General features: G+C 34.3%; 2 protein-coding genes across 2 annotated transcripts; both read left to right on the top strand.

Annotated features, from left to right (window-relative positions):
- Positions 1–1,352: 1,352 nt before the first annotated feature.
- Positions 1,353–2,819, top strand: LOC132614378 (lignin-forming anionic peroxidase-like). Its single transcript, XM_060328824.1, has 4 exons — positions 1,353–1,650; positions 1,750–1,941; positions 2,055–2,220; positions 2,320–2,819. Exons 1-4 carry the CDS (start codon positions 1,429–1,431, stop codon positions 2,706–2,708), a joined length of 969 nt encoding a protein of 322 aa, XP_060184807.1. The 5' UTR covers positions 1,353–1,428; the 3' UTR covers positions 2,709–2,819.
- A 15,343-nt stretch (positions 2,820–18,162) lies between these two features.
- On the top strand, positions 18,163–19,626 carry LOC132614121 (lignin-forming anionic peroxidase-like). The gene is made up of 4 exons (XM_060328487.1): positions 18,163–18,480; positions 18,587–18,778; positions 18,885–19,050; positions 19,138–19,626. Exons 1-4 carry the CDS (start codon positions 18,259–18,261, stop codon positions 19,524–19,526), a joined length of 969 nt encoding a protein of 322 aa, XP_060184470.1. The 5' UTR covers positions 18,163–18,258; the 3' UTR covers positions 19,527–19,626.
- The last annotated feature ends 210 nt before the right edge of the window (positions 19,627–19,836 follow it).

The raw sequence follows: 19,836 nt of genomic DNA, 5'->3' as shown, positions 1-19,836 counted from the left end.
TAATCAACTTGTATTTAATTTTTAGAGTGATCAAATATCTTAGAAATTAAAAGAACTGATTAAAATGTTAAATCATTGTAATAAAAGGTTATCTGATTGTTTTTCTTCTAATAAATAATGTAATTGTTCTTGGAACAGTAGTAAACAAACAACAATAATAAAATATACTCACGAGCCTTAACTTTGGCACTAACGACATATAGCAGCCTTAGTGACTTTTTTTTTGGTTGGTAAACTACCAGAGAATAGTGATATGCTATATTCCTATAAAAAGTTTATTGACTGGATAACTAATCCAGCCAACTTCAAAAGTTAAGTAGAACTAATATACAGAGGATCCTACTCTAAAGGCACTTATTCAACAACAACAATGATATACTTAGCGAAATCTCACAAAGTGGGTCTAAGGATAGTAGAATATACGCAGATCTTCCCCCTACGTTGTGAGGTAGAGAGGTTGTTTATGATATACCCTCAACACAAGGACAAACAATTCAAAACAGTACGAAAAAGAAATAACGGACACCAATAAACTATGGCAAAATACTATTAGCCTTATCATAACGAATCCTGGTACTAGGTACTTGAGATTTATCCAGCTAATAGGGCCCTTTAGCATCCTTAGAAATTCATCTGGTTCATCTTTTCCAGAATCATATCAATTCTTCTCTTCAGCTTGTAGATGGTTAAAGTATTTTAGTAACAATTAGTGAGTCCATGTCGTAGAGTTGCGCCGGTAAAAAAAAAATATCGATATAAAAAAATATAGCTATAATAATTAAACATTAAAGTGAGAAGATATATTAATTTGAAGTGCATTAACTTTTATTTGAAACCTTTTCGAGGGTGTTTAATATGATTAAAAATTAAAATGAAAATATATAGTAACCGGTTTCATGCATAATATTCTACGGTGGCTTCACTAATTCTTTGTATAAAAGTTTGATTGCCATTCCTATTGCTATAATGATATAGGCCGTTACCTTTGACTTTCAACGTAATGCCCAAATCTATGCAAGCTGTACGGATTGGATTCATTTCACCTAACCCAATCCTTGGGGTGGGTAAGTCGTGAATAATATTCTAATTATGATTTGTGAATGCTTTCGAAATATAGAAAGTTAATTTATTCTCTTAATGTGTGGGTAACACTGTAATTCATGAAGATAGAGAGCCCTTCAACTATAGGTAGCCATTAGAACAAGTCAAACTAAAGCAAAACAAAAGCTAGCATAACGCGGATAGCAATAGGCAACCAATAGTGACCAAAAAATACTTTAAAAAAATAACGTGTTTTAAAGTGCCTATAAATATTTCAGTGCCACATTTCCTTATCTCTCACCTTCACATCTTCCATTCACAAAGCTAATAAGTTTCTATACATTCTTGGTTTCTTGCCGTCATATCACCATACTTTGCATTGTCAAAATGAGTATTTCAACCAACTCTTTTGCAGCCATTGCTGCCATTTTTTCTCTTCTCCTCCTCTCCAGCATGCAATGTCATGCACAACTTTCCTCCACATTCTATGACCGCACTTGCCCTAATGCTCTTAACACGATCCGTAAAAGTGTTAGACAAGCTATGTCACGTGAACGTCGCATGGCTGCATCCCTCATCCGCCTTCATTTCCATGATTGTTTTGTCCAGGTTAGCTAGACAATATAAATTTTTAAATTTCTAACATGAATCCAGTTAAGTTTATTGGTTTGACTATACTAATTAATTTGTGACTTAATTTAATTCTAGGGTTGTGACGCTTCTATCTTACTTGATGAGACCCCTACGATTGTTAGTGAGAAGACTGCCTTGCCAAATCTTGGATCAGTTAGAGGCTTCGGTATTATAGAAGATGCAAAAAGGGAGCTTGAGAAAACATGTCCAGGAACTGTATCATGTGCAGACATACTTGCAGTTGCCGCTAGGGATGCATCGACTTTTGTAAGTGTTCGTAGTTTGAATTTCTTTTTCTTCACGCTATAAAAGAAATAAACTCTTTATGCTATAACGAAGTTGTTGCCGAATACTAACCAACATTAGTTAAAAACAATCAGGTTGGCGGTCCATCATGGGCAGTGAAACTCGGAAGAAGAGATTCAACCACTGCAAATCATACTCTTGCAGAAACTGATCTCCCTGGTCCTTTTGATCCTCTTGATAGGATTATTTCTGGCTTTGCGAACAAAGGCCTTAGCACAAGGGACATGGTTGCTTTATCAGGTAAAAACGAATCAAATTAGTGAACATATAGATATTTATGATAATATATATACTTGTATAGATAAGATGTTCTGACAATCCAAGTATTTTATATTCTAGGAGCACATTCAATTGGTCAAGCACAGTGCTTCCTTTTCCGTGATAGGATTTACAGCAATGGAACAGACATTGATGCTGGGTTTGCTAGCACTAGAAGACGCCGCTGTCCTCAAGAAGACCAAAATGGAAATCTAGCTCCCCTTGATTTGGTTACGCCCAATCAATTGGATAACAATTATTTCAAGAACTTGAGACAAAGAAAAGGTCTTCTTCAATCAGATCAAGTTCTTTTGAGTGGAGGATCCACCGATAACATTGTTACTGAATATAGCAACAACCGTCGAGCATTTGCTTCTGATTTTGCTGCTGCCATGATTAGAATGGGAGATATTAGTCCCCTAACTGGTCAAAATGGAATCATAAGAACCGTATGTGGCTCTATAAATTGATATGTCAAAAGCCTATTTCTTGTATGATTGTTTAGTGTATTTATATTCATTTGGTTCTTTCCCTATGTATTGTTTCAAGAATGAAATAAATTCTTCGTTGCTTTTAAGGAAGTTAAAGTTCTAGCTAATGTTTCACAATTTAGGGTCTGTTTGGAGAGCCACTTGTTAATTGGAATTGGTGTAATTACTACCCAGTAATTACACAGCCTAGTAATTATACAGTGTTATAATTAGAATGATCTGTTTGTTTGTCATTAATGTAATTACAAGCGTGCTGTTTGGTTATACAAGTGTAATTAAACAGTTAGTTTAATTTAAAAATAAAACTTAACTATAAAATTTTTAAAATTGATATTTAAAAAATATGTGCCTTTATAAATGATATTAAATTAGCTATTTAATAACATATTGTTTCTTGAAAATATGTTAATTAATAATCATATATTTGTAACTAATATTGTAAAAAATAGTTGATATATAATTTCAAATTAATAATATTTTTATTTTAATTGATTATAAAACTTAAAAGCATACTTTTTTTTTGTGAGAACATCATGGGATTGATGTTTGAAAAAAAAAATATTTATAAATATAATGCCACAATATTATTCAAATGTTTAACAAAAATTCTATCAATTATAAGTGAAAAATAAACAACAAGCAATGTGAAATAACAAGTCAATAATCCTACAGCAAACAAATTAAAGTCGAAAATATAACCTAAATTCAAAATCCAAAAGATTTTTTTTTAACATAATACTCTTATGTCAAATTCCAACATTACATAAGTAAGTTCCAATGTAACATAAGTAAATACTCCTATAATTCAAAAGAAAAGGAAAATATAAGTCTATAATCACATTCACAATGAAATTCTACTTTAATAACGTCACTCATTATATGTCAAGTTTGTTAATGACTCATTCTTTCTAATATTAAGATATGTAGTTTAAAAAATTAGAATAATAATACGGTTATGCTAAATCAATAAAATAAAAAATACGAGCAATTAGATAGAACTACAATAAGCAAAGGTTGAGAATGAGAAGAAAGGAAATGAAATATAAATAATATAAAAATCAAAATATATTTTAAAAAATCAAAATAATTAAAAAGTAAAAATAAAAAATAAATTAATTAATAGAAATAAAAAAATAAATTAGAAAAGCAAAGAAAAATAAATTAGAAAAGCAAGGAAATTAAAATAAAATAAAAAAGAAATTAAATAATATAAATTAAAAAATAAATAAAATAAAAAAGAAATAAACTAAAAAGTAACTCTGTAATTACTGGGTGTAATTACACCCAATTCTCAGAGCGCCCCCCCCCCCCCCCCCCTGGAGAATTGGAGAGTGTAATTACACTCTGTCAGTTACACTCAATTCCCACCTAACTGTGTAATTACCTGGTCAAACGAACAGGCCAAACTGTGTAATTACATCCAATTCCAATTACTTGGGTGGCTTTCCAAACATGTCCTTATCAATTAGTGCATATCAATTCACTAATTGATATGCATTAATTAATGAATTAGTAAAAGTAGTAAGTAACCTAGCTATTATTATGTATTCCAAAATAGAAGTCATTGACATGTAAAAAAATATAACTTAAATCCATTTTACAATAGAGACAAATTAAGATAACTATCTCTTTCAGGATACATCTGCTGGACATGAAATCTTTATTATAACTAGATGATCATCAAATCATTGGAACATGGAATGAAAGGAACTACTAGCCTCTTTCCCAAAATAGAATAGGAGAAAAACAAAAAGGAGAGAGACACGGGGGCGGATCCACTAGTAAATTTTGAGTGCTCCAGCACCCATTGAACTCAGTCACGGAGTGTATAACTGTATAGAAAATATAAAGGAAACAAATATAAATAGTTAATAGAGCACCAATGAAGTGATAATTTTACTTCTCTATTATTATCAAGTACCCACGAACTCAAAATTTTGGATTCGCCACTAGAGAGACGGATAAGAATATGGAAGGCAATGTCAAAGACAAGATGATATATGACTATATAAATAATCATTAAAAGAGGAGAAGAAATCTTATTAGAAAATACAAGAAAGTACTTTTAATTTAACACTCCTGTATGGCAAGAGTCGCTATAGACTATTTTAATATAGTCTGAATTCTTTTGAATTATAAATATTAATTGGATGCTGCTTTCTGTTTAACCATTCCAATGTACAACCTTTATAGCGCCGCTTTTTATACAAGTTACCTGCATACAACTTCTACTGACCAGCCTATTTGATATTCACTCAAAAGAATCAGAGGCGAATTTATACTTACCAATTTATAATTTTTTTACAACATCTCAAGTTAATAGCTAGGTTCACATTCAATTATTTATAAATATTTATTAAATTCATAATCAAGTTAATAAGTTATTTAAACTATATTTGCATATTCACTACGCAAAAGTTATTAAATTTTCGCGAATCCCTACATTATACTCTAGTCAGGGGCGGAGCCACATTGGCTCCATAGGGTTCATCCGAACCCTCTCGGCAAAACATTACAGTGTATTTTCAAAGTTAAAATTATTTTGTTATGTATATATAGATGTTGAACCCCCTGACTTCTTCGTGCATTTACCTTTTAGAATTTTTGAACCCCCTGGATGAAATTCTGGCTCCGCCACTGACTCTAGTTTCGCTTCTGAAAGGAGTTGAAAGTACCAAGCACTTGTGACTAGTCATAGGTTTGGTTTTAAATATTTGAAATAATAGTTAAAGATATTTTCAATAAACATTTGCTTTACTGATCCATTATTTTAACTTCAAATTTTGAAAAGTATATTTGAAGAGTATTTCAAGTTATTGATCTCAAAGCTTCGACCTTTTTTTTCCTAGTGAAATTGACCAAATACAATTTATCTTATTTCTACTTCAGCTTTAAATACTTTTTCTTTTTCAAATTTCAATCAAATCATGTACAAACGACTTAATCAACATGTATTTAATTTTTAGAGTGATCATATATATTATTTTTTCCAAAATCAATTTAAATGATAGAAATATTAAATGCTATAGATGAAAATTTCTTACAATGTCAAACCATTGTAATAAAAAGTTATGTGATTCTTTTTAAATAATGTAAAATGTTCTTGGAACAGTAGTGAACAAACAACAATAATAAAAGGGAAAAGGGTCAAACATAAAAACACACCCCCCCCCCCCCCCCCCCCGGCTGGTTATTAAACTTTTCAAGCATACCCCTCGTTTAATAGAAATATCCAAACACCCCAAATACCTATTTGTTTTTACCTGACCCAATTTAACCCGCCCCAATAAAATAGTTACCCCTAATCAACTAAACAATACCCAAACGTTAAACACCCCACCTTCAAAAGTTGATCTTCCACCTGTCTCACCTCCCCCAGACCAACAAGTTCATCGCCACCGCCTCCAAAAGTTGATCCTCTACCTGACGCACCTCCACCACAACCAAACAATCCACCAAGTTCACCTTCACCACCTCCAATAGTTCATCTTCCACCTGTATCACCTTCACCCCCAGCACAGAATCCGGATCCTTATCCACCACCACAAGCAGGTTCATCCTCTCCACCACCTTCTCCTGTGAATTCACCTCCACAGTCGGCGTCTATACCACCACAAGGTTCACCTCCTACCCCACCCTCTGACCCTCCTAATAATTCACCCCTTTCACTACTTCCACCTATGAATTCACCTCCATTGCCGTCATTTCCGCCACCACGAGATTCACCTCCTACCCCCATTATCGGGACCTCCTAATAATTCACCTCCTTCACCACCAGTTCCTTCAGGTGGCACCACTACCAATAGTTCCAGCAATTCAGCAGATAGCACAAACCGTCTCTAATGTTGATGAAGGGGTGTTTAACGTTTGGGTATTTTTTGGTTGATTAGTGGTTAATATTTATTGGATCGGGTAAAAAAAATGGGTATTTGGAGGGGTTTTGATATTTCTATTAAAAGAGGGGTATGTTTGAAAAGCTTAATAATGAGAGGGGTATTTTTGACCAAAATAAGTTCGAAGAATATTTTTAATCCTCTTTTCCCATAATAAAATATACTCACAAACATTTTGCGAATCTTTTGAGTGACAACCAGCTAAAAGCCCATATTGGAAATTCTTTTTTACTACTTATAAGTCAGGCTCTTACACGTTAATTAATTTTGGGAGTAACGCGGTGTAGCAGCCAATAGTGACTAAAGTAGCAAGTAAAAATTAAATCATACTCCCTCCATCCTAATTTGTTTTATATTTTTCGCTTTTCTAGAGTCAAATGAATTGTGCTTTTGACCATAATTTTTTATATATTTTAAATTATTAATTATGGTGTAGTACTTTTATAGTTTTCAAATTTGTAAATTTTATTTCGAAAAATTTAAAGATTCTAAGTTCAAACACACGGTCCAAATTAAGAAGTTTGACTCTCGAAAAGCAAAAAGTAACAAATAAATTGGGATAGAGAGAGTATCAACTATTTATGCGAGTTCGAGTGCATATTGTACACTCGCGTGGGTAAGCTTTTACCTCATTTTTACATCGAATCTGACTATTTAATCATAATAAGTAAAATATACATTAATTTGAAGTATATGATTTTATTTGAAATTGTTCTAAAAGTGTATAAAATAATCGAATAAAAGTTAAAGTGAAAATATATACTACTAGCAATGAAGGTTTCATGCATAACATTCTACGATGATTGCTAACCGAAGCTTCACTAGTTCTTTTTATAAAAAGTTCCATTCTAACTCTATTATTGTAATGATATACGCATGTTTGACCTTTGACTTTCAACGTAATGCCTAAATCTATGTTATTGGAAAATAGATTGTCAATCAACAAATCGGGATTGGTTACACCCAATCAATTGGATAACAACCACGTCAAGAACTTGAGACAAAGAAAAGGTCTTCTTCATTCGGATCAAGTCCTTTTGAGTGGCGGATCCACCGATAATATTGTCTCTGAATATAGCAACAGCCCTCGCACATTTGCCTCTGATTTCGCTACTGCCATGATTAAAATGAGAGATATTAGTCCTCTAACTGGTCAAAATGGGATCATAAAAACTGTATGTGGCTTATAAATTGTATCTTTCAAAAGTCACTATCACTTGTATGGTTGCATAGTATATTTGCATTCATTTGATTCTTTCTTTATGTATTGTGTTTCAAGAATGAAATAAAATCTTTGTTATGCTCTAAGGATGTTAAAAGTTATAATCAATGTTTCGTAATGTAATTATTCAGCTCCATTGATTAAGTTAGAGTAGCCTCAATATGAAAAAACAAGAGATCGTGGAATAATGAAAGAGATCTTCATGCTACTGAGCGTTAAAAAATCTTCTTATTTATTTCGCAAGTGTTATAAAATAAAACTATGAAGTAAATACACAGAAGAAATATGTAGAGAGAATATGTAGAGAGATATCAGATTATCTTACTTCTGCTCTTTCAACATTGCATCTGTGCATCCTATTTATAGGAGCAACATACAAAGGAGATATTTTGGGATATTTTGGGATATTTTGGGATATTTGGGATATTTGGGATATTTCCAATTTAATGGATATCCACCAAGTTGGGATATTTACAACACTCCCCCTTGGATGTCCATTAATAGATGATGTACCTCGTTAAAACCTTATTAAAAAAAAAACCCTGTGGGAAAAAGTCCTAATGAAGGAAAAAGAGTGTTCATATCTAGAAATACGCTTTGAGAGCTGTCTCATTAAAAACCTTACCAAGAAAACCCAATGGGACAAAACTTGGTTAAGGAAAAAAGAGTACAACGCGTATTTCACTCCCCCTGACGAAGACCAAGATTCAGATGTCGGAGTCTTCGCATTCCAATCTTGAATATCATCTTCTCAAGAGTTGAAGTTGGCAAAGATTTAGTGAACAAATCTGCAGGATTGTCACTTGAACGGATTTGTTGCACATCAATATCACCATTCTTCTGGAGATCATGTGTGAAAATAACTTTGGTGAAATGTGCTTTGTTCTATCTCCTTTTATGAAACCTCCTTTTAATTGAGCTATGCATGCAGCATTATCTTCATATAATACTGTGGGTATTTTTGTATCACACTTCAAGCCACATCTTTCTCTGATGAAATATATCACTGATCTCAATCACACACATTCTCTACTTGCTTCATGAATAGCGATTATCTCAGCATGATTTGAAGAAGTAGCAACAATGGACTGCTTGGTCGATCGCCATGATATAGCAGTACCTCCGCATGTAAACAGATAGCCCGTTTGAGATCGAGCTTTATGTGGATCAGATAAATAACCTGCATCTGCATAACCAACAAGATCTGTACTACCTTTGTTAGTATAAAACAGACCCATATCGCTAGTTCCCTTCAGATATCGGAATATATGCTTAATCCCGTTCCAATGCCTCCGTGTAGGAGAAGAGCTATATCTTGCTAGCAAATTACCAGAAAATGCTATGTCAGGTCTTGTAGCATTAGCAAGATACATAAGTGCACCTATTGCACTAAGATATGGTACTTCAGGACCAAGTAGCTCTTCGTTTTCTTCCTGAGGTCGGAACGGATCTTTGCTCACTTCAAGGATGCGAATTGTCCATGTAAAACCGATTTAAAAATTTCTCAGTATAGGCAGATTGATGGATAAAGATCCTTTTTGCGAAATGTTCAATTTGCAGACCAAGACAGAGTTTTGTCTTTCCGAGATCTTTCATCTCAAATTCTTTCTTCAAATATTCAATCGCCTTTTGGAGCTCTTCTGGAGTTCCAATGAGGTTTATGTCATCAACATAAACAGCAAGTATTATGAACCCTAATTTTGTTTTCTTAATAAAAACACATGGACAAATGGCATCATTTATATATCCTTCATTTATCAAGTACTCACTTAGGCGATTATACCACATACGCCCTGATTGTTTTAAACCATATAATGATCTTTGTAATCTGATTGAATACATTTCCCGAGACTTTAAACCAAATGCTTCAGGCATTTTATATCCTTCAGGAATTTTCATATAAATTTCATTATCAAGTGAACCATAAAGATAAGCTGTAACCACATCCATAAGATGTATTTCAAGGGTTTCATAGACAGCTAAACCCATGAGGTATCGAAATGTTATAGCATCCATAACTGGTGAATATGTTTCTTCATAGTCGACGCCGGGTCTTTGAGAGAATCCTTGTGCAACAAGGCGTGCTTTGTATCGCACAATTTCATTTCTCTCATTTCTCTTCCGTACAAAGACCCATTTGTGACCAACTGGTTTTACACCATTAGGCGTTTGGACTACAGGTCCAAAAACCTCACGTTTAGCAAGTGAATTCAATTCTGATTGAATTGCTTCTTGCCATTTTGGCCAATCATATCTTCATCGACATTCTCCGACAGATTGAGGTTCCTGATCCTCACTGCCTTTTATAATATTTAGTGCAACATTATATGCAAAAACACTATTCACCACAATTTTCGAACGATATAGTTCTTCACTCACTGAAGTCTCGGGTTTGCTGATTTCTTCAGGAATATCAGAATTAATCAGATCTTGAATCTCTTCATGAGATCCTTGCATAGTGTCATTCTGATCTTTGTTTGTATTTCTTTTTCTTGGATTTTTATCCTTGGAGCCCAATGGCCTACCACGCTTCAGGCGTGGATGAGATTCAGAGGCTATGACACTAGTAGATTGTCCCTTTGGAACATCAATTCGAATAGGCACATTCTCTGCAGGGATATGCGACTTAGTTATTCTTTTCAAATCAGTAAATCCGTCTGGCATTTGATTTGCTATTTTCTGTAAGTGGATGATCTTCTGGATCTCTCGCTCGCACACGGGATTGTGTGCGTGCTTATAAGCTGGGCCTGAAGCCTTTACTTGTATACGCGTTATAAAACCGTGAGGAGCCTGAAGTCTCCAAAGCGGACAGTTTATACAAGTGAGCTATGGTGCCTGGTGGCCCTCCTCCTTCGTATACGCGTTTTAAAGCCGTGAGGTGCGCCAAAGCGGACAATATGTACAAGCAGTTTATAACACGTTATCAGCACGATGCTCGCGATGAGGGGGTGTGTTGTGAACTTGAAGTTCCCACATCGCTCGCACACGGGATTGTGTGCGTGCTTATAAGCTGGGCCTGAAGCCTTTACTTGTATACGCGTTATAAAACCGTGAGGAGCCTGAAGTCTCCAAAGCGGACAGTTTATACAAGTGAGCTATGGTGCCTGGTGGCCCTCCTCCTTCGTATACGCGTTTTAAAGCCGTGAGGTGCGCCAAAGCGGACAATATGTACAAGCAGTTTATAAGATAATCTGATATCTCTCTACATATTCTCTCTACATATTTCTTCTGTGTATTTACTTCATAGTTTTATTTTATAACACGTTATCAGCACGAGACTCTGTCATCTCGAGCAAATACTTTACAAGCCTCGAAGGTATTGATTTCTTTGTTTTCCATTACTAATGGCAAATCTTTCTAGACGTGAATTTGTAGCCTTAGATATATCCGGCAATAGTTATATGTCTTGGATTCTTGATGCCGAGATTCACCTTAATGCGATGGGTCTGGAAGACACCATCAAAGATAAAAATGAGGCATCAAACCAAAACCGTGCTAAGGCAATGATATTCCTCCGCCATCATCTTGATGAGAATTTAAAAATGGAATATCTCACGGTTAAAGATCCTCTTACGCTGTGGAATGATCTGAAAGATAGATATGATCACCTGAAGATGGTCATACTTCCACAAGCACGTTTTGATTGGCTCCATTTAAGGTTCCAAGATTTTAAATCTGTTAAGGCATACAATTCTACTATGTTTAAAATTATTTCTCAATTGAAATTATGTGGTGAAAATATTACTGATCTTGATATGCTGGAGAAAACATTCTCCACTTTTCCTGCCTCGAGTATGCTCCTGCAGCAGCAATACCGAGAGATGAAGTTCAAAAAATATTCCGAACTAATCTCACATCTTCTAGTGGCTGAACAACATAACGAATTACTGATGAAAAATCATGAAAGCCGACCCACTGGTACTGCCCCATTCCCTGAAGTGAATGAGGCAAATTTTCTCCATTCTAGGCGTGGAAGAGGTCGTGGCCCCAGTCGTGGTCATGGTCGTGGTCGAGGAAGGAATTTTAATCATGATTCTCGTTTTGCACCATATAATACCCTTCACCACCAGCAGTGTAAAAGGAAGGATGAAAAGCATGAAGTTGTGCAAAAGAAAAATTCAGAAAATAATTGCTTCCGATGTGGAGGAAAAGGGCACTGGTCACGTACCTGTCGTACGCCAAAGCACCTTGTTGAGCTATATCAAGCCTCCCTCAAAAGGGCAGAAAAGGATGCCGAAGCAAATTTTATGTCTGAAGATAATGTTGAGCCCATGCATCTAGATGTGGCAGATTTCTTTGAACTCCCTGAAGGGAAAATAGATCATCTGATCGGTGATGGATCTGTATTAACTTAGATATTTCATACATGTCATTTGTATTATCTAATGTGGTTATGTTTCCATATATATATATAATAAAGTGTGAAATACTTTGCCTAATCAAAATATCTACTTCGATGTTTACTTTGCCTATTCTTTCGTTTTGAAGAATATATGGAAAATACTCAAATATTATTTGGATCAATGACGAATCATGAAGATATTTGTGTGATTGATAGTGGAACAACGCATGCTATATTCAAAGATGAGAAATACTTTTCTCAATTGCGTAGAAAAAGGGGAAATATTAATACAATTTCTGGCAATTCGAAATTAATTGAAGGCTCCGGAAGAGCTACTATATTTTTACCTAAGGGGACGAAACTTGTTATAGAAGATGCACTATTCTCTTCTAGATCCCCAAGAAACTTGTTGAGTTTCAAAGATATCCGCCGTAATGGGTATCACGTTGAGACATTAACTGAAACAAATGATGAATATCTTATCATTACAAAGAATGTCTCCGGCCAGAAATATGTTTTGGAGAAATTACCAACTTTGTCTTCTGGCTTGTACTATGCAGAAATTAGTACAATGGAAGCACACTCAATCGTAAACCAGAAGTTTAACGATTCAGGAACTTTTGTGCTTTGGCATGACCGAATGGGTCATCCTGGATCAATAATGATGAGACGAATTATTGAAAATTCAAAAGGGCATCCACTTAAGAACCTGAAGATTCTTGAAAGTAGTGAATTTTCATGTGTCGCTTGTCATCAGGGCAAATTGATAACCAGGCCATCACCAATGAAAGTTGACATTGAATCCCCTGCTTTTCTAGATCGTATACATGGGGATATATGTGGACCTATTCACCCATCTTGTGGGTCATTTAGATATTTTATGGTTCTAATAGATGCGTCTTCAAGATGGTCTCATGTGTGCCTCATATCGTCTCGCAACCTGGCGTTTGCGAAATTATTGGCACAAATAATACGCTTAAGGGCACACTTCCCAGATTATCCTATAAAGGCTATACGTCTTGATAATGCTGGAGAATTTACATCCCAAGCTTTTGATGATTATTGTTTATCAGTTGGGATAAAGGTTGAACATCCTGTAGCACATGTTCATACCCAAAATGGCCTTGCTGAATCATTTATTAAGCGTGTGCAATTGATAGCAAGACCATTACTTATGAAAACACGGTTGCCTACAACCGTCTGGGGTCATGCTATTTTACATGCAGCATCTCTTGTTCGTCTTAGACCGACTCATTATAATAAATACTCCCCGTCACAATTAGTATTTGGTCATGAACCAAATATTGCTCATCTCCGAATCTTTGGCTGTGCTGTATATGTGCTTGTAGCACCACCACAGCGCACTAAGATGGGCCCCCAAAGAAGGTTAGGAATATATATTGGGTTTGAATCACCCTCCATTATTCGCTATCTTGAGCCATTGACGGGAGATTTATTCACTGCCCGATTTGCAGATTGTCGATTTGATGAAACAAATTTTCCACAATTAGGGGGAGAGAGAAAAGAAATCAAAAGAGAATATGTAGAGAGATATCAGATTATCTTACTTCTGCTCTTTCAACATTGCATCTGTGCATCCTATTTATAGGAGCAACATACAAAAGAGATATTTTGGGATATTTTGGGATATTTGAGATATTTGGGATATTTCCAATTTAATGGATATCCACCAAGTTGGGATATTTACAACAGCAAGTTTATTTTAGTCAATGTTGTTGTAAAGCTACCCAGACGGGAAGCAAAAGAACGAATCTCCATATATGATTTAAGATTTAAAAGAAACAGAAAATGCAAAATATAACTATACTCTCACAGCACGCTTGCCTTGTACTACTAAAGAATACAAAGCATACTCTCCTAATTAAATCAAATTAATCAATTTACATATTTGCGATAACAAGATGAAAAAAAAAATTAAGCATATTATTTTACGAAAGTTAGAAATAAATAACGGGATAGTCATTTGAATTTCAATTGATCTATCATCATTTCTGTAGAAAAATGTTTTGTAATAACTTCTAAAAAATGAATTTGGGTCTATGTGGCAAAAAAGAGAGCTTTAAGGAGCAACATGCACGGTAGCACGCACATGCACGAGATGAAAATATTAAACAATCAATCCAAATACATGTCCTGCCCTCTCAAACTTGTCCTGGATGTGCCTATTGAACATAAATCTCCCCATTTTAAATAGGCTAAGGTCCGTGAGTCTCACTTCCTCTTGATCTGGCAAATACAACCAGTAAGAAAAAGACACGTCATCAAAGAGAAATGCCAAAATTTGAAGGAAAAAACAAAAGAAAGTGGACAGAGTATGCCGGAAAAGAATTCCGGCAAGGTGGAGGAGAATTTGACGGGCAAAGAAAATCACATAGTATCAATTTTTTTCCGACGAACTCCATTTAGCCGTTTTTGTCGCCTCACCTAATTCTTCTACCAACATTAAAATTTAATGAGCCTCGTAAGTTTAGCCGTTTTTGTCGCCTCACCTTTAGCTTCCTTACCCATTTGTTGCACACAAAAGAAAAATAACAAGTGGGTACGAAAAAACAAAAAGATATGTCTATGTTTCTTTGTTATGGGTTTTTTGGCAGGAGGTTGAGGATTTGAAGAAGAAGAAATTGGCTGGACATCTGGAGAAGAATGGAGTTGAAAAACAAAGAGGCCAGAAATGAATAATTCCGGTGAAACTTTATTTTTTTTGTTCGTTTACGCGCCTAAATTCGTGTGGGAGACACGCAGGTTGCCATGTCATCAAGATGTGTTTAATGGGTACACTTTGGTATAGTTTAAGTGTTCAATATGTTATTGACTTAATTTAAATGTCTAAATGAAAAATATAGATAAGTTTAAGGGGTCACATATGTATTAAGTCATTTATTTATTACTCTTTCTGAATCATAATAAGTGTCATTTTAGTCAAAAAATTTGTCCCATAATAAATATCACTTTAGAAAATCAATACATATATTGACTAGTTTTTTTCAACTTTACCCTTAGACAAAAGAAGTAGTAGTATTCTAAAGGATGATGGTTGAATTCTCAATGTCAAAAGATAGACTACTTGTGCATGCTCTAATCATCAAAAGGAAAAAGTAATTTTTTTTTTACATAAGGATAATTTGGTAAACTTTACACTTCATCATTAATTTCTTAATATGCGTTTTTTGGCTAAAGTGACACTTATTATGAGACAGAGGGAGTACTAAATAGTTACTGATAAATCTCTTAAATATGTACTATTAATTACTCACTAGTTATTTGACAAAAAGGTGAATTAGTAATTTACGGTGTGACAGGTTATATGAACTTTCACACTATGGGCATATATAACGTGAATATATATTATAAGAAAAACATATCATAATGACTATCGCTTTCGGAATAGACTGTAATGGATAATGCTACTGCCTTTGATAGTTGACCTTTGACATTTGGTTGTATTATCCTTTGACTTTCTCATTTCAGCTTAAAGGTCGATTAATAATTATAACTATTAACCAGATATCAAATTAATCATTGGAAAGAAAGTTCGACCTCTGCTGCTTTCCCAAAATAGCAAAGAGAGGGATATTATATACTCTCTCTCTTTCATAATCTGTATTTTTAGCTATGGCATATCTCTAAAGAAAACTATTCAGTTCTAGAAATAAGAAGTGGTTTACTAATTTATCCTTAATCAAATGTCTTAAAAAGAAATAGATCTTTATAAACGGTTTCTTGATCATGTGAAATGTATTTATTTAAATAAGGGTAAAATATGAAGAAAAAGATTGATAATGCCTTCTTGATTTTGTGAAACACCACTTATTTTGAATCAAAATAAAAAAAATAAAAAAATCACTTATTTTGAAACGGAGAAAGTAAAAGTGAAATAATGTCAAAGACAAGATGTTGTATGCCTATTACACCTATATAGATGAAAAACCTAACCAGAATCTTTGTCAATGCTAATAATAAAATAGGGAAAGAAATCTTTGTAAAGACAGCTTATTAGAAAAATCCAAAAAGTACCTCATTTAATTCTCTTATGGAGTATATATTAGTAGCGAATGCGATAAGTATTTATCCCACAGATATATGCACCAAACTAATAAATACATAACAAATAACTTCACAAACATGATTATCGCAATATTATAGTTAACTAATAAACATTCTCACCTTAATTTATCAGATAATCATAGTAAACTAGAGTATACAGTGGCAAGGAAAGCTATTGACTGTTTGAACACAATGTGAATTCTTTTGAAATAAAATGTTAGATACTGCTTTCTGTTTAATCATTCCAAAGTCTAACCAACAGCGTGGCGTTCCATACAAGTTACAAGGTGCCCTCCCACCCCCCCTCCACCCCCCCCAAAAAAAAAAAAAAACTACCAACCAGCCTATTATGAAATTTAATCAATGGAGTTGAAAGTTCAAGCAAAAAAACCAAGTAATAACTTGTTCTCCCATCACCAAAGGATGTGGTGCAGCGGATGGAAATGTTCCTCCATTAATCAGAAGTTTCTGTTCGAACCTTGGGTATAAAAAAATCCTCGGTAGGGAGCGTTCCCCCCCCCCCCTCCCCTTCCCCTCCCGAATGGGGCTCTATGCAGCGCGAATCCAGATGTTACTGGCTCCAATGCGGATACCGAATACCAGGTGGAAATCGGAAAAAAAAGCCTTGTTCCCACCCCAAAGAAAAAAAACGAGGTTCATACTTTATAGTACTAGAGAGTTAAGTTTTTATTGGTTTTCAGAGCGATTAAATATATTACTCAATTCTTTCAAGATAAAATTTATACATTTAAAAATTTAAAAATAATATTATAAATAATAAACTTTATAGTTAAGAGTCTTCAAAAATGTTAAAATCATTGCAATAAGATGTTGACTGATTCTTTATTCTTAAATAATGTACTTGTTCTTGGAACAGTAGTAACAAATAACAATAACAATAATAATAATAAATCGAACCCATTATCATTTTGCGAAATCTTTCAAAGGACAGCCAGCTAAGATTTACATTGGGTGAAAAAAAAAAAAAAAGTAAATCGTAGCCCTTACCCGTAAACTTTGGCAATAACGCGGTGTAGCAGCCAATAGTGACTTTTTTCTTTTTTTATCAATAATGACTAAAGTAACAAAATAAAAACATATCCGATATTACATCGAATCAAATAATTTGATTATAATAATATATATATATATATATATATATATATATATATATATATATATATATATATATATATCAATTTGAAGTGCATATAGTCTATTTTAGTCGAAATTATTCCAAGATTGTTTAGAATTTTTTGTAAAAAGTTATATTCGTTGTTTGACGATTAGTAATTCAAAACACGCTTTGTAATTGGGCCACCACCTTCATCCACATTAGCGTTATCTTCTTGACCTCCATTTGTTCTTTTTATAAAAAGTTGGATTCTAATTATATTATTGTAATGATACAGCATGTTGACCTTTGACTTTCAACGTAATGCCCAAATCTATGTTATTGGAAAATGACATTCATGCCATTTTTATAAATCTACAAAATAAAGAAAAACTGATTCATGAAGCTTCCTAGCGTGGCGAGTCACACACTATCCGATGCAGAATCAAAAATTTTTAGTTTATGAGTTCTAGACCATAATTCTTTTAGTTAATTAGGTTTTGGATATGGATTATTTTGTATATAATAAATAAACTTTTAACAAAAATATAAAATTAGACCAAAAACTATAGAATTCTATTGAACCCGTAATTATTAGTATAGTTATGACTATGACTCCGCCCCTACACACTGTACGGATTTGTTTCACCTAATAAATAGGCAACTATTAGAACAAGTAGCAAGACAAAAGCTACAGCAATACGCTAATAGCAATTGACAGCCAATATTGACCAAAACAAGCTTTAAAATATAACGTGTTTCTGTGCCTATAAATATTTCCGTGGCACATTCCTCTTCCATCACCTTCACTTCTTTCATTCACCAAAGCTAATAAGCTTCTCTATATTCTTTGTCTCTTTGCGTCATATAACCATACATTACACGGTTCCAAAATGAGTACTTCAAGCAACTCATTTGCAGCCATTGCTGCTATGTTTTCTCTTCTTCTACTCTCCAGCATGCAGTGTGATGCACAACTTTCTTCCACATTCTATGACCGCACTTGCCCTAATGCTCTCACCACGATTCGTACAAGTGTTAGACAAGCAGTGTCACGTGAACGTCGCATGGCTGCATCCCTCATTCGTCTTCATTTTCATGATTGCTTTGTTCAGGTTGGCTTGATATACACATTTTATGTTTCTAGCTCTATGTACTTCAAGTTAGAAATCATTCGTTAAATTCGACTATGAATTAATGAATTTGTGACTTTAACTTTAGGGTTGTGATGCTTCTATCTTACTTGATGAGACCCCTACGATTGTTAGTGAGAAGACAGCCTTGCCAAATCTTGGGTCAGCTAGAGGCTATGGTATTGTAGAAGATGCAAAAAGAGAGCTTGAGAAAGCATGTCCAGGAATTGTATCATGTGCAGACATACTTGCAGTTGCTGCTAGAGATGCATCTACTCTCGTAAGTCCTCATTGTTAGGATTTTCTTTCACACTATAAAGGAAAAACTTTTTATGCTATAAAGAGGTATCATCCTATAACAAACGTTATGTTCATAATAATATCAGGTTGGAGGTCCGTCATGGACAGTGAAACTCGGAAGAAGAGATTCAACCACTGCAAGTCATACTCTTGCAGAAACTGATCTCCCCGGGCCTTTTGATCCTCTTGATAGGCTTATTTCTGGCTTCGCCAACAAGGGCCTTAGCACAAGGGACATGGTTGCTTTATCAGGTAAAAATTTATCAAATTATTCAACATAGATCGATCATATACTTGTATGGATCAGAAGTTCTAAAGATTTAAATTCCTTGATTTTAGGAGCACATTCAATTGGGCAAGCACAATGCTTCCTTTTCCGTGATAGGATTTATAGCAATGGAACAGATATTGATGCTGGATTTGCTAGCACTAGAAGACGTCAGTGCCCTCAAGAAGACCAAAATGGAAACCTAGCTCCACTTGATTTGGTTACACCTAATCAATTGGATAACAACTACTTCAAGAACTTGAGACAAAGAAAAGGTCTTCTTCAATCAGATCAAGTACTTTTGAGTGGTGGATCCACCGATGATATTGTTTCTGAATATAGCAATAGCCCTCGAGCATTTGCCTCTGATTTTGCTGCTGCCATGATTAGAATGGGAGATATCAGCCCATTAACTGGTCAAAATGGGATCATAAGAACTGTCTGTGGCTCCCTAAATTAATCTTTCAAATATTGCCAAGTTTATTTAATTTAATTTGTATCATTTGATTCTTTATCTATGTAATGTTTCAAGAATTAATAATGAAATAAAATCTTTATTATGCTCTAAGGAAGTTAAAAGTTTTAAGTTATAATCAATGGTTCATAGTGTAATTTAACTCTATGATTAAATTTGAATAGCCTCAATATTGAAAACACAGTCTACATTATTTGTCATAATGTTACACGGTTAATTAATTAATGATTGAGGAATAATTAAGTTGCATGGCATCCGAGCGTTAAATACCTCCTTTCTAGTTTCAGTAGTTTGG

This window comes from Lycium barbarum, chromosome 10 (assembly GCF_019175385.1).
Source record: "Lycium barbarum isolate Lr01 chromosome 10, ASM1917538v2, whole genome shotgun sequence".
In the NCBI taxonomy this organism is placed as follows: domain Eukaryota; kingdom Viridiplantae; phylum Streptophyta; class Magnoliopsida; order Solanales; family Solanaceae; genus Lycium; species Lycium barbarum.
This window is presented reverse-complemented; position numbering and strand designations above follow the sequence as displayed.

Coding starts and splice junctions, on each gene's coding strand:
- LOC132614378 (XM_060328824.1), top strand. CDS start 1,429: ATGAGTATTTCAACCAACTCTTTTGCAGCCATTGCTGCCATTTTTTCT. Junction 1,651..1,749: donor TCCATGATTGTTTTGTCCAG/GTTAGCTAGACA, acceptor ATTTAATTCTAG/GGTTGTGACGCTTCTATCTT. Junction 2,221..2,319: donor GGACATGGTTGCTTTATCAG/GTAAAAACGAAT, acceptor TTTATATTCTAG/GAGCACATTCAATTGGTCAA.
- LOC132614121 (XM_060328487.1), top strand. CDS start 18,259: ATGAGTACTTCAAGCAACTCATTTGCAGCCATTGCTGCTATGTTTTCT. Junction 18,481..18,586: donor TTCATGATTGCTTTGTTCAG/GTTGGCTTGATA, acceptor CTTTAACTTTAG/GGTTGTGATGCTTCTATCTT. Junction 19,051..19,137: donor GGACATGGTTGCTTTATCAG/GTAAAAATTTAT, acceptor CCTTGATTTTAG/GAGCACATTCAATTGGGCAA.